Raw genomic sequence first — 14,662 nt, forward strand, 5'->3', positions numbered from 1 at the left:
CTTTTACATAAGTTCTATAAGCTCTTTAGATGTTATCAAATAACTAAGCGCAAGTGGTTTAGTGGTAAAATCCAACGTTGCCATCGTTGGGCCCCCGGTTCGATTCCGGGCTTGCGCATTCTTTTTTTACTTTCCAAGCATTTTTAATGTTTAGTTTGATAAATTTTTCTTTGGCCAACTCGGCATTTGTATGACTTTTTGCTCTTCAGCTACTAAACAGTAATTAATATTACAGGGATCTTTTTTGTTAAAATCGTAAGATCGTGCTACAGTTAATTTATGTTGATCTGCACCGATGGTCTAAATTTATTCCGCTTTTGAATGGTTGAGTTATATACATAACTGCTGCTTTCAGAAGGATTCGTTTTATCTTGAGTTCACAATTATCACTGTCGATCAAAGCGCGCGCGCCTCGACAAAAGAAGTCTTATCTAAAGTAAACAGTGTAAACACAGCAACCATGAACAAGTGGTGGCATGTTAAGACTGCATCTCAGCATTAGATGCAATGACGGCAAAGTACATAAATATTGCCCATTTAACGCGAAAGTATTGTAGAGACATTATAAGATAACTTCTGATTACCCTCCCTCCCTAGCTGACCTCCTCGATTGACGCCCCTTCTCTAACGAACAAGCCATTCGAGTCATATAGCTCCAGCCACTCTAGATTCCCTGGTATTGATCTCATAAATACCAACTAGTTAATTGTTAAACTTGCAAAGAATCAAATCACCAATGAATACCAACACGAATTTCGATGGGAACGTTTCTACGCCATCCCTAGTGGGCGGATCAGTTAGAAGTGTGAATGATTTGCACAATCCTGACTTCAACGAACAAGTGAGTTCCAACTTACATCCTGTGAGATCTTCGCATGTATTAAACAAGATCAATTCGCAACCGAACCTTGCGGATGCATCGTACACTTCAGTGGCCGAATTGAATCGCGAAGGAGCACTGTTAACCGATGAAGTGGATTTGGATCAAGTGATAAATGCCACAGAACAATCCACCGACGATACAGATAAACAGAGAAAGATGCAGGCTTTAAAGCAAAAGAGACAAATGGAAATGCTCAAACAAAGGAGTAGGAACTCAATCAACTCTTCCAGCGCGAGTATCCATTCGACTCCAAGCGCTGAGTCAAGGTATTTGGTGACTTCCACCGACCCCGTGGACGATCAAATAAACGTTTCGGGACCTTCTGGTAAACATAGAAGGGGACTTCATAGCAGTGGAGCAGAATCAAATGAAGATTCGATTAGAAACTCGTATGGTGAATTTATCAAAAGCAAGTGTCATAGACCACATTTAGCTGGCGGTGAATCGTACCAATCAAGCCACGACAGTGAATTTAGTGACGATCGCGGCGAAGAAAGAGCCGGTAGACGTTCGAGAAGATCGCTGGATAACCAATCGTCGACGGAGTACTTGAGATCTATTTCCAGATCGCTTAGTCGTGATCCGGCACGTAAGAGGGGTCCTACTGGCGATGTCAGTGATGTTACTGAAAAATTGAACAATGCAAGATTGTACAGTACAAATAATTACTCTATCTCGCAAGCTGATTTGGAGAATGCTCCGCATATCATTGAACAAACATTGGAAGAAGAACAGGAAGATGAAGAAGAAGAAGGAGCTCTGATGGACGATCAAGGTAATGAAGAATATGATAAAGAGCTTGAAAACGCGGCTGACGATGCCGAAGCGAGGCATCCCTGAGACAACGCGATCTGAAGAAAAAGGGATTTTGAAAAGTTTCGGATCAGAACTAGATACAAGTAATATAACAAAAGTCTCAATGGCAAGTGTCAAAGGTCTTGAAGACTCTGGCAAGGGTTTTGACCTAGACTCAATCATGAATGGTATTGAAGAATATTTAAACGATGCAGAAGCAACCGGTACCGAGCAGGAGAAGTCGAACCAGGAAGAAGATGGGGACTTGGAGGCTAGTGGCAACTCAAAGAAGCCGGAGGCAATTTCTTTGACAAAAGAGGACGAAACCCCAGCATTGGACGTCAGCGTCAACGCCAAGAAGCCGGAGGTAGGTACTTTGACGAGGGAGAATAAAACTCCAGAACTGGATGTAAATGCCAATGCGGAGAAGCCCGAGACAAGTACCTCGACGAAGGAAAACGAAACTGCAGAATCAAACGTAGGTGCCAAGACGGAGAAGGAAGAGACAAGTGTTTCAACAAAGAAGGACGAAACTGCAGAATTAGATTTGAGTTCCGAAGCTGAGAAGCCGGAGACAAGTGGCTCGACGAAGGAGCACAAGTCTCCAGAATCTGATTCCAGTGGTAATTCCAAAAAAAGAGACGACTTCGACGCCAATGCAAAAAAGACAGATACAGATACGAACGAGTCTAAAACTGCGGCTATAGATTCGAGTGTGAATTCGAACAATACAGAAGGCAATGTTGATTCCAAACCTGCAGAATCAGACGTTAATGACACTACGAAGAAGGCAGAAACGGCTACGAGCGAGAGCAAAGCAGTAGAATCAGACGTTACTAGCAATACGAAGGAGGCAGAAGTCAACGCCAAAACTCCCGGTTCAAGCAACAACGCGAACAAGATAGAAGACGTCATCGCGGACGAAACTCCACCACTGGACCTGAGTGCCAGTCCAAAGAAAACACAAGACGTTGTTGAGGTCAAGCCTACAAAATCGGACGTGGATACCAGCCCGATCAAAACTGCAGGGCCAGACGTAAGTGCCAACTTGAATAAGACTGAAATAACTACTTCCAAGAATGAGGCCGAAGTCGTATCTCCGACAAGCACCAACGAACTACTCTCTGAGGAGATCAAAAACAAAGCCCAACTGGATGAAAACCAACAGCGCGCGGACTCGCAGACCGAACCGGAGTCCGACCAAGTCGAAGCCCAACAACAGCCAAGCATTCTCGATCTCGACACCGAAGAGATCCTTCGTCAACTAGAGACCTTGGACGACACCGCGATCTCCCAGCTAGCAGCCGAGATCGAAGAACCCGATATACGCGACGCTCCGATCTACATCTACACCTCCTTGGCAGGAGGCGGCTTCCATATGGTGCCGCGCACCAATAGGCTAGCCACCATCCTGACGGCCAACCGCATAGACTTCCAGTACCGCGACCTCGGCACCGACGCAGCGGCCCGCGCTACCTGGAAAGCGCTCGCCGCGGGAAAACAGCTGCCGGGCGTCGTGCAGGGCGACCAGCGCCTGATTGGCGACTGGCAGGAAATCGACGACCTAAACGAGTCAGCTCGTTTACGCGACTCGGTCTTGGCCGTCTAGACGTCTAGAAGGTTCTATACCAACCAGTTCCCCTCCTGGCCATCGTCCCACTCGCCGTCCCACGCTGCGCTTCGCGGTGCCTTATATCCCTCCCCTGTTGACGCCATCGGGCGTCTAGCGCTCGCAGCACGCTACAATGCATACGCATAATACGTAACATAACGTCAATCCGCCTTCCGATATGCTGGGCAAGACCTTTGGCCTTGGTTCCCTTTCATTCTTGAAGGGGCGGCTCATCTACCGTTTCTTTAACGCTCAGTGGCTTGTCTATATAACTATGACATGGAGTAATATCCTACATCCTTGAACTTCCACTAGGTTTAGTAAGGGTTGGAAGGTTTGATATGTCTATTAGAGAAATAGCATTTGACCTGACGGTATTCACACTGTCCAATGTTAACGATGCCATATCTTTCAAGCCTCAGCTGTGTTTCGAAGTACCCAAGCAGGATTATCAGTCCTTGAAAGAGAACTATATCAATTTTACAGGCACTAGTATACGGAAAAACCGGTCTAAGCTTTTTTTCTTGCCTACGAATGTCAGTGATGAGTTGCAGAAGCTTAATCCCAGTATACCAGAGGACGCGAAGAGGGTTCCGAGCGACGGGCGCGTGTACTATAAGAATAGACTTATTACAGAGTTGGACTATGAGAATGTCAAGCGGGTAGAGACTGCGTGCGCTTTCATCGCATACACAGCATTGAACTCATTTGTGCATTTTGAGACTGAGCTTCCACATAGTGAGTTCCCTCATGAAGACGACGATGAAGATTTGTCGCCTAGTGATAGTGTTTCTCGCGCGCTAAGAAAAGGGAATATCGTTGGTTTCAGAGAACTCGGCCATCTGGTAGGGATTACACCTTGGCATTTTCATAGGGTTTTCAAGGTTATCACAGGGCTTACCATCAGGGAGTACGGGCAGTTGTGCGTGGAGTTTATCAAGAAGAACAAGGAACTCGTCAACACGTGCAGGCTGCGTGTGGAAGATATGAAGAACAAGCAGCGGTATTCCTGTTTGGATGATGAGAACTTTCTGCAGGACGGGAATATACAGTATGCTGCTACGGAAAACGTTGTACTGTTGCATGAGTATTTCATTGATCCTAACAAGTCGAAAGAGTTTAAGATTAAGAAGGGCGGTAACGCGAATGCTAATGCGAATGCTAATGCGCACCTAAGCGCGCAGCCCATGGTCAAAAGTGAGTCTCAAAATGATTACCAAAGTGGTACTCAGCGATCGGAGATCAGAAAGAGAAGGTCTTCTGTCATGTACGGGCGGATGCAACGTGCTTCGCAGAGTTCGATTACATCGAACTCTTCTCTTTATGACTGCCTCTCGTCGAGCAGAACAGACCTTCGTCAGTACTTATCGCACGATGAAGATCACAATTCAGATAACGAGACAGATGATAGTAACGGAAGTGTGTTAGAACCGCCTACGATGAATTTTTTCTCCCCAGTCACGGCAGCGAGGTCTGTATCCCCGCCCATCAATTCGCGAAAGGGTAGTATCATCTCTATTGGAAGCGCAGGTGGAGTCACTAAACGTTCAGGTAAACGTAAGAGCGTAACTGACATAAATCTCGATGCTTTGGCAAATCATCGAAGAAATAGAAGCGATGGTTGTACCATGAATTTATCATTCGAACCATTACAACCGGGCTCCAGTCTCGACGCAAGGCTTTCACCTTCCCCGAATCAATACCCAATAGAGTTTAACTCTAATGTTTTCAATACAAAACCTCAATCACGAGTACCGCAATTCGCAGCGGGCCCAGTGGATTACGACCTAACGAACGATTCAATAATGGCAGATGTTTCTTTGTTCAACAACTCGCTACTAGAGCAGACTACACCACCAGCTCCACTTCCGGACCAGTACCAGAGTGGTGGGAAGACGGACCCTTCAATGGACGACATTACAAATTTGCTCGATATCAATAATACAAACAGTTACCTGACAGATGTTACCGCGCTTACACCGGTAAGTCAAAACAAGGGTAAAGAATTTATACCAGAGATGCCTTTCAATCCAATTTCAAACGAAGATGATGAGTTACTATTCGAATCAGCTCTCGCTGCAGCTGATTGTCTTGTGGTATCAGAGGCAAATTTACTGCCACAATCGACAAGTGCACAAACTTCAACTGATACTTCGACGGCATTGAATATCAGTAACTTTGGTGAACTCAATTTCTAAAAAGTTGTGAAAATTCTAAAAGCATCCTATATTGAATATTTTTTTGTTTAATATTATACTTACTATCATTACTGCAGCGCGGGGGTGAAAACCCCCCGCGTATTGCTGGGTTCCTTCCCCCTGACAGCTCGAGCTCTTCCAACCAATACCAACAAACCCCCGAGTCTCAATTCATATATAAGTACTAGCTGGTATGCTTCACTACAATTGAAGCTAGGGTTTAATGGGGACAAGCCATGCCTCGCGATTTGCAAAATAGCTTGTTGTTCGAAGTGGCCACGGAAGTGGCCAACCGAGTTGGTGGTATTTACAGTGTTTTGAAATCCAAGGCTCCCGTTACTGTGGCCCAATATAAAGACAATTATACGTTAATAGGTCCATTGAACAGAGCTACGTATCAAGGTGAAGTAGAACCAATTGATTGGAGTTCGCGAGAGGCATTTAGTGATGAATTACGACCAATTCAGAATGTTTTACAATCAATGACCTCTCGTGGGGTCAGGTTCGTTTATGGTAGATGGTTAATTGATGGTTCTCCTCGTGTTTTGCTATTTGAGCTGGACTCGGTAGCTGGATATTTGAATGAATGGAAAGGTGACCTGTGGTCATTGGTTGGGATTCCTTCACCGGAACACGATCCGGAGACTAATGATGCAATTATGCTAGGTTATACCGTTGCTTGGTTCTTGGGAGAATTGGCTCATTTGGATCACCAGCATGCTATTATTGCTCACTTTCATGAATGGTTGGCAGGTGTTGCTTTGCCGTTGTGCCGTAAGAGGCGTATCGATGTAGTGACAATTTTTACTACTCATGCAACTTTGCTGGGTAGATATTTGTGTGCTGCTGGTAACGTTGATTTTTATAACGATTTGGCCAAGTTTGATGTGGATGCAGAAGCAGGGAAACGTGGCATCTATCACCGTTACTGTATCGAACGTGCAGCAGCTCATACCGCTGATGTTTTCACTACAGTGTCACAAATAACAGCACTGGAGGCTGAACACTTGTTAAAGAGGAAGCCAGACGGGATCCTGCCCAATGGGTTGAATGTGGTTAAGTTTCAGGCAGTTCACGAATTCCAGAATCTACATGCATTGAAGAAGGAAAAGATTAACGAATTTGTCAGAGGGCATTTCCATGGTAGTTTCGATTTCGATCTCGATAATACTTTGTATTTCTTCACAGCCGGTAGATATGAGTACAAGAATAAAGGTGCTGATATGTTTATTGAAGCATTGGCACGTTTAAACTATAGGATGAAAGTTTCGGGTTCAAAGAAAACCGTTGTTGCATTTATCATCATGCCCGCCAAGAATAAATCGTTCACGGTCGAAGCATTGAGAAGTCAAGCGGTGGTCAAAGCCCTGGAGAACTCCGTTAACGAGGTAACCAGTTTGGTTGGGAAAAGAATCTTTGAACATGCAATGAGATACCCTCATATGGGTGTGCATCAAGAAATACCTACTGATTTGGATGAGCTGTTGAAAAGCTCCGATAGAGTGCTGTTGAAGAAACGTGTGCTTGCATTAAGAAGACCCGATGGTGAATTACCACCTGTGGTCACCCATAACATGGTCGATGACGCAAATGATCCAATCTTAAACCAAATCAGGCACGTTCAATTGTTCAATCATCCATCAGACCCAGTCAAGATCATTTTCCACCCAGAATTCTTGTCTGCCAATAACCCGATCCTCGGTCTGGATTATGACGAATTCGTCCGTGGTTGTCATTTGGGTGTGTTCCCTTCATATTACGAACCCTGGGGGTACACTCCTGCAGAGTGTACCGTGATGGGGGTTCCTTCCATTACCACCAACTTATCTGGTTTCGGCGCCTACATGGAAGACCTAATTGAAACTGACCAGGCCAAAGATTATGGTATTTACATCGTGGATCGTCGTTTCAAAGCTTTAGACGAGTCCGTCGAGCAATTAGTTGATGACATGGAAGAATTTGTCAAGAAGAACAGAAGACAAAGAATCAATCAGAGAAACAGAACGGAAAGATTATCCGACTTACTGGATTGGAGACGTATGGGCCTCGAATACGTAAAGGCCAGACAACTCGCCTTGCGTAGAGCTTATCCAGATCTTTTCAAACAATTGGTAGGTGAAGAATTGAATGATACCAACATGGACACTTTAGCCGGTGGTAAAAAAATGAAAATTGCAAGACCATTGAGTGTACCCGGATCACCACGTGAGTCTAGAGCTAATAGCACCGTTTACATGACTCCCGGTGACCTAGGGACCCTGCAAGATGCCAATAACGCAGACGATTATTTCAGCCTGGGAGCTGGCAATGATGACGACGACGACGATTTCGACGATAACGTCTAATTAGAATTCTTAATTATATAATCGCGATCGTCATCATCGATATATTTTTAATAGCACCATTTATCATCATTTTTTTCTTTGCAGTCAAGGTTGACTCATGTGTAGATCCGACTAACAGGGCTTCGCTCCCTTTACAAGCCCCCTTCAGAAAAAAGTCAATCCTATATATAAAAACCAACATCTTGTGAAGATCAAGATTCAACTAAATCTGTGGTTGTAAATTGGGCAAAGTCGTGTAAATTAATTGGGAATGCCTGGTGTGGCTAGTGAACAAGTTAAAGGGCCATCAAAGGTCGATGGTCATAAAGTATCAAAATTCATCAATAAGCTTAGTGGTCATCCTGACTCGTTTGTGAATAAGAAGGATTACGTGTTTGGTAAGACGCTTGGGGCAGGAACCTTTGGTGTCGTAAGACAAGCCAGAAAGATTTCAACAAGAGAGAATGTGGCTGTAAAGATTCTTTTGAAGAAGGCCTTGAAGGGAAATGATGTTCAGTTGCAGTTGCTATACGATGAGTTGAAAATATTGCAAAAATTGGACCACCCAAATATTGTCAAGTTTAAAGATTGGTTCGAGTCTAAGGATAAATTCTACATTGTTACGCAATTGGCGACTGGTGGGGAATTATTCGATAGGATATTGTCTAAAGGTAAATTTACCGAAATCGATGCTGTTAAGATAGTAACTCAGATTTTGAGTGCTGTACAGTACATTCACTCTAAGAACATTGTTCACAGAGATCTGAAACCTGAGAATATACTTTACATCGATCCATCGGATGACTCACCCCTGGTTTTGGCTGATTTTGGTATTGCAAAAGAATTAAAAAGCGGTGATGAACTCATCTTCAAAGCTGCTGGTTCTTTGGGATACGTGGCTCCTGAAGTTTTAACTACTAGTGGACATGGTAAACCATGTGACATATGGTCTCTTGGCGTCGTTACTTACACATTGCTATCTGGTTACTCTCCGTTTATCGCTGAGAGTGTCGAAGGGTTTCTCGAGGAATGCACAGAGGGGAGCAAACCTGTCAAGTTTCACAAACCATATTGGGATGGAATATCCGATGATGCCAAGAATTTTATACTGCGTGCGTTAGTGTTGAGCCCGAGCAAGAGACCTACAGCCACAGAATTGTTGGAAGATCCGTGGATAACATGCTGTACTTCTTGCAAGAACTTGCTGCCTACTGTTAAGAAAGAGTACGATGCTCGTGCCAAATTCCGTGAAGCTGTGGAAATTGTTAAATTGAACAACAGAATTTGTAAACTAAGGAAAATGTACTGTAGGGGCGACGAACCGGAAACTGATATACAGGAGAATGAGACTGCTTCGATTCCATCTTCCCAGACGGAAACTTTGTCTTCGCTGAAGAATCTTCATTTGAATGCTCAGTGTACAGATTCATCGTGTCTCTCTGATGAGGAGAAAAAAATGAAATCAGCTTTGACTCAAAATGCCTTTGCGCAGTTGGTAAGGGCAGCGACCAAAAATCCCGATAAGGTTCTCAATTACAAGGATCCGTCGTCTCAATCAGCCGCCGACAGTATTGACGGGGTTTCCAGTTCGGCCTCAGAGGCATAATCGACCTGTTGGCGAAGTAATTTTTATACTGCTCAATGAAGCTAATTATCTTATTACAAGAAATATAATTTTCACCACACTACAGCATGAGCTAACTTAAGTGATAAAATCTGTCTAAATAATATACAAATCTAGGCTCGTCTACTGCTTTTACGTGTAGATCTCGCCTCTCTTCTTTCCACGCGAGCCTTTTTCAAATCAGGCTCTTGCTCTACCTCTTCATCGTCATCACTTTCTTCAACGGACTCATCCATTCCATTATCGTCATCATCATTTTCCTCTAAATACTCATCATCAACTTCATCTCCCTCACTAACTGCACCAGTGTCGTAGTTCATACCACGCCGTTGAGACCTTCTCAGGACGCGCTTACCAGGTTTCATGTCACTATACTCTTCCCTTAATTGCTCGAAAACACGTAAAACAGGTAGCATTCCACTTAAGAACCCTTTCAAACATTTCAGCTTATTTCTTGCTGCATTAAATCTTGCTTCCTTTGGCAAGGGATGCTTATTTATCGTCGATGTCGTCTCACTGGCTTTCTTTTCACCATTTTCCTTGGACTTCTCGGTTTCCGATGATGGTACTTCGCTTTGACCGTTGGCAACTGGCGAATGGACTTGAGCTGGGTCTTCAACATGTATCTCTTTCCCTTGCTCTTGCACGGTATCGGAATCCTGGGCAGCTTCTCCAGAAACAATTTTAAAGTCTAAAAAGTCCAAGAACTCTTGCAACGTCTGACAATCGTGGCACATTTCATACCAATAATTCTTTGAGTTAGTAGCCTTCCCTTGGATCGTATCGCGCAATAGGGAGGGTGTATCACGATAAAATAGCTTAAATTGCGAGCTCATGCTTTGGCCATGATTTTCGAACAGTGTGTATGCATCAATAGTTCCATTTGCGTAGTCTTCAAATAGAGCTTGTAGGTTTCTCAAATCGAGGTATGTGCTAACGACTGGTGAGGATGGGTATGTCTGCAATCGGGGAAGGAAAAAATCTCCAATATGAGGAACTCTTCCAACGAAGAACTCTTGCTGCCTCAATCTATAAAGCTCATCCTCAAAAGGATCACTCAAGGGGTTGTCCAAAATCTCACCATTGAACAGCTTGCACCATTTATCATAAAGTGACACCAAGGTCTTATCCTTCTCCTCCTTGGGCGCTGCACTCAACGTGGCTTTTATCTCTTTCAACAAATTCAGTTTCATAGCCAAATCGGGGCGTCTACCGTTTCTAAGATGCTTCTTGACATGCTTCTTCTTACTTCTAATCTCATACCTCGACTGAATTACTGAGCACAGCTTTTTGAACTGCTCATAAGTCACATCAGCCCCTTCTACTAAGTACCTTGGAGCGTGATAGGTTTGAATACCAAAGGTCGGATCCCTCTTGAAGTGGGACAAATGGTAAGTTTCGGTACGAATCTTTGGCGATTGTGCACCACACCAATCAGTGAGCGCTCTGAGACAAATCATACGATCGTCAGGATCCAGTGCCAGAATGCCTCTTTTATCCAGATCGGTATTCTGTAAGGGATCGTTCTCGAAGGGTACTGGCTCACGACGCGACCACGAGTAGATGTTGGTCGTCAGTATCTCAGGATTTTTGACATCTACAGGAGTACCTTTGTCATCATCTTCAAAAAGTCTTGATTGAGGCGTGGCGATGTCTTCATTCGTTAAAGAATTGTCCCGCCATTCCCTTGGGTAACCCCAGATTCTAGCATTTTCACGTAATTGTTTCACCAATGTCGGGAAAAGTTTCTTCGAGGTCTTTAGTTGATTCATTGTAGCCTGTGGTTGAGCTTTACTCTGAATCTCTGTCGATTTGCTTGTACTGAAAGTCAGCTTTAGTAGAGTACAAAACAAAAGGTTCATCTTATCCTGGGCGGCAACTACATTCTTCACCGGTAAAATGTCCTGATAGTAGAGGGTGCGCTGGGTCTTTGAGTCGAAAATGCCAGATGCAGTTCCTGTAGCTGATCCCGGGTAGAGGTCCAACCCCACCTCAAAATCCTGGAACGATAAATTCAATAGCTCAGGGTCGAAAAACAGATGAAATTTGTTGACAAATGACATTAGCTTGATGACATCACCCGCATACTTGACCGGTCTCATATTAGGGTTCTTCAGCCTGGACAGGACGCTATGATGCGTTTTAAAATCTGTCGACAATAGAGGCATATTTGGGGTCCAGTTGTCATTAATCACCGGAGGCTCGTAAAATTCTGGATTTCCAGTAACTTTTGCAGATCCACTACTCTTATTTTCAACCTTCACTTCACCTGTCTGCACTTTCTCCTTCGCCAGTTTCTCCCTCTGCCTAGCCCTTGCCTTTGCCTTCTGAGCAGCTCTCTGCTTCCGTACTCTCTCAGCAGCAGCTGCTTCTTCCTCCGCCTCCAATACTTGCATCTCCTTATTAACCTTCACCTGAGGTATACGTTTCGATCTACGCAACCCCATCGAATGAGCAGAAGTATCAGGTGGAGTATCCACATGCTTTATGCCTTCAAAATCGTCAAAGGTCAATTGCCCCATTTTTTTGCCCTTCGTCGTTGCATCATTACTCGTTGATCCATTCACTTCTTCAACACCACCCGATGAAGTAACCGCTGAGGTTTCCTTGGTTGGATCATTTAGCGACTCTGGAGTATCAGACATAATTCAAGCAACCTGCAAGCTTACCAAACGTTGCAAATACCACATAGATAAGGTGATGATCGAAATAGTGGTCAAGTTTAAGCGTGAAAGGATCACCATTTACAGAATTCCAGCAACGCTAAGGTCGTTGGAAGCGATGCACTAAGAGTTCATCAAGTCTTAGATGTATAGTGGACGACTCGATAAGGTCTGATGGCTGGCCATTCGGCATTTGTTCGTTATTAAACTCGTATTGTATGTACATTGCATGGATGCTGAATCATTATTATAATGGCGGTAGTGGAGATCTGCAGACGGGACACTGTAGCTTGTAACTCATCCAATTCTCGAGACACTGTGTATGGAAGACATGGCCACAAGGCGTCGTCATATAGGTCTGTAGGTCGACCTTGTGCGTCTCAGGCACATCCTCGACATAAACTGGCACTTCAGACATACAAATAGCACAATCCACTGTGTGGTCAACAGAACTTCCATGTTCCATGAGTTCTTGAGCGGACATGGGCTTATGGTATGAGTAGCCTTCTGGGATTGCAAGCTTTGGTAAGAACCAACGGGAGCCCAGTATATCCTGAGAGTAAAGGACAGCAATCTGAAACAGCAGATACAGACACAAGACAACAACAAATCTAACATCCTTATGATGTCTGAAGACGTTAGAAGAGTAAGTGAAGACATACACTACTGGAAGTGTCCGGATGATTGTGGTACCGATAATAAATTTCCATAGTAGCGGCATTTTATTCTGTCTCTGTATACCGAGTGCTTCACTTCTTAGTCTACTCCTCCTAGGAAGAGTTCCCTTAATCGCATTTCTAAAGATCTGCGGTAGCCAGTAGGAATTAAGCACGAATATAGTCACATACTCAAAGATCATTCTTATCTTGCGCGGCCAGGAAGTCGAGCTCAACGTAAGCAACGTAAATGAGATAAGCATGAAGAAAAACCTACCATATAGTGTCCCGCTAATGGACGCTTCATCAGGTATCACGGTGTTTGCTGCTTCGGTATTTGTTCCGTCATTATTATCATTGTTACTGCGTCTTAAAAGTGTCAATAAACCGACGTTACGCTCATTGAATTGCGATGCATAGACCAATATAAGGTACCGGGTCTCAAATATAGATGCCAGAATAAAGCAAGCAAAAGAACTTATCACTAATGGCAGATAGAGTTCTGGTAATATACTTGCCGCGATGAAATAAAGCGTAGCCAACGAACCATCTACCAAATTGATCATGGAAAGAGAGTAGAATGAAAGTTTGCTTACACTAGAGGGGGTATTAGTATGGTGCATCTGGCATAAAAGTAGATAAATTTGGGTGACAAAAAGACCGATTCCAAATAAAAGATGAGCTCTTATCGATCTCATCTGTATCTCGTATCTCTTGCCCTTGATATTATTAAATTTCAGCTGGATACCACAATCTGGTGAATATAGTAGACCAGATTGCAAGTTGATTAGAGGTACTGAGGAGAGATTTGCGGGTCTCCCGAGAGGCCAATTTAGCTCGTCGTCAATCATTTTCAGTTGGTCTGGCGTATATTCATTCCAAGGCTCTAGTTGAATGAACGCGACGTATTCACATTTGTAAACAGCACTATCATACCAGTCCTGAAGGTCGTTCATAGTTAAAGTATCAACGAAATTCGAGGCATTCCAGTATTCGTTTATCAACTTTTTCAATGAATTAAATGTATCCTCACTTTCGATGGCATTTTCCAGATTCATATAATGGGGGAATGCAAAAAGAGAATGAAATTTGGCACTTTGAGTCATAGCTAGAATCCGCCCATGTTGCACATCATAAACCGCATCAGTCAAAAGGGAATGCTTTTCATGTTCTGTCTTATCTGAGAAATCCAGCCTCAAATTTAAAAATTTCCACCTATCCGTTTGAGAGTTAAAATACGTCTGTTGGTTGCCCTTTAGTCGATCGTAAACCCTATCCACGTGCGACACCTGAACACTGAGTTCACCATTATCAAAAGTAACATTATGCAATTCGCTAAAAGGTGGCCATTCATCCCCCAGATATCGATCTCCAAGATGTGGACTAACATCGGAGAATTCTGACGGCGGGTCGTAGAATCTTTGTATTGGCATTGGCAGTTTGGAGTACTTATCATTTGATACCAACTCAATATGACCACGTAAAGTTCCTGTGATATTTGGCGGGAAAAGATCTGGTTTATCAGCATTTTCTTGAGTCCATACATTATTTTTAACTTGGGATATCACCTCATCAGGCAGAATGGCGTATTTCTGATCTTGAGACCAATGTGAATAATCCTTTGAGGGAAGAGGGTACGTGGCATTCACGCTCTCGTCGTCTATAATATCCTGATATGCTAGTTTTAGGCCCGTGATATTTTGAAAGTTTTCATTATAGTTCATACCTTGAAAAGATTTATACTCGACATTCCACTGAGTTCTTAATTCCTGTAACTGATTGAACTCGTACTGTGAAGAAACTCCATCGCCACCGGGGCTCGAGAAAAACAGGAAAAGAACAATGATAATAAATATCAGAGTATTACCATCGATCTCCATGCTATCATGAAACTTTGATTTTATTGA

General features: G+C 43.6%; 7 protein-coding genes and 1 non-coding gene across 8 annotated transcripts; 6 read left to right on the plus strand and 2 right to left on the minus strand.

The window, feature by feature from the left end:
• The first annotated feature begins 47 nt into the window (after window positions 1-47).
• Window positions 48-118, plus strand: TDEL0Btrna14G. The gene has a single exon. It is a non-coding gene; the product is annotated as a tRNA-Gly (tRNA).
• Window positions 119-736: 618 nt separating this feature from the next.
• TDEL0B06280 (uncharacterized protein) lies at window positions 737-1,723 on the plus strand (the record flags this gene model as incomplete). The annotated part of the gene is made up of 1 exon (XM_003679920.1): window positions 737-1,723. One exon carries the CDS (start codon window positions 737-739, stop codon window positions 1,721-1,723), a length of 987 nt encoding a protein of 328 aa, XP_003679968.1.
• Window positions 1,724-1,802: 79 nt separating this feature from the next.
• AIP5 (Aip5p) lies at window positions 1,803-3,287 on the plus strand (the record flags this gene model as incomplete). The annotated part of the gene is made up of 1 exon (XM_003679921.1): window positions 1,803-3,287. One exon carries the CDS (start codon window positions 1,803-1,805, stop codon window positions 3,285-3,287), a length of 1,485 nt encoding a protein of 494 aa, XP_003679969.1.
• A 344-nt stretch (window positions 3,288-3,631) lies between these two features.
• On the plus strand, window positions 3,632-5,488 carry TDEL0B06300 (uncharacterized protein; the record flags this gene model as incomplete). Its single annotated transcript, XM_003679922.1, has 1 exon — window positions 3,632-5,488. One exon carries the CDS (start codon window positions 3,632-3,634, stop codon window positions 5,486-5,488), a length of 1,857 nt encoding a protein of 618 aa, XP_003679970.1.
• Window positions 5,489-5,724: 236 nt separating this feature from the next.
• Window positions 5,725-7,833, plus strand: TDEL0B06310 (uncharacterized protein; the record flags this gene model as incomplete). Its single annotated transcript, XM_003679923.1, has 1 exon — window positions 5,725-7,833. The coding sequence occupies one exon, from the start codon at window positions 5,725-5,727 to the stop codon at window positions 7,831-7,833; it is 2,109 nt and encodes a 702-aa protein (XP_003679971.1).
• Window positions 7,834-8,083: 250 nt separating this feature from the next.
• On the plus strand, window positions 8,084-9,418 carry TDEL0B06320 (serine/threonine-protein kinase; the record flags this gene model as incomplete). Its single annotated transcript, XM_003679924.1, has 1 exon — window positions 8,084-9,418. The coding sequence occupies one exon, from the start codon at window positions 8,084-8,086 to the stop codon at window positions 9,416-9,418; it is 1,335 nt and encodes a 444-aa protein (XP_003679972.1).
• A 131-nt stretch (window positions 9,419-9,549) lies between these two features.
• IOC3 (Ioc3p) lies at window positions 9,550-12,081 on the minus strand (the record flags this gene model as incomplete). The annotated part of the gene is made up of 1 exon (XM_003679925.1): window positions 9,550-12,081. One exon carries the CDS (start codon window positions 12,079-12,081, stop codon window positions 9,550-9,552), a length of 2,532 nt encoding a protein of 843 aa, XP_003679973.1.
• A 265-nt stretch (window positions 12,082-12,346) lies between these two features.
• TUL1 (ubiquitin-protein ligase TUL1) lies at window positions 12,347-14,635 on the minus strand (the record flags this gene model as incomplete). The annotated part of the gene is made up of 1 exon (XM_003679926.1): window positions 12,347-14,635. One exon carries the CDS (start codon window positions 14,633-14,635, stop codon window positions 12,347-12,349), a length of 2,289 nt encoding a protein of 762 aa, XP_003679974.1.
• Between the last annotated feature and the right edge of the window lie 27 nt (window positions 14,636-14,662).

Source organism: Torulaspora delbrueckii, chromosome 2 (assembly GCF_000243375.1).
Source record: "Torulaspora delbrueckii CBS 1146 chromosome 2, complete genome".
Lineage (NCBI taxonomy): Eukaryota > Fungi > Ascomycota > Saccharomycetes > Saccharomycetales > Saccharomycetaceae > Torulaspora > Torulaspora delbrueckii.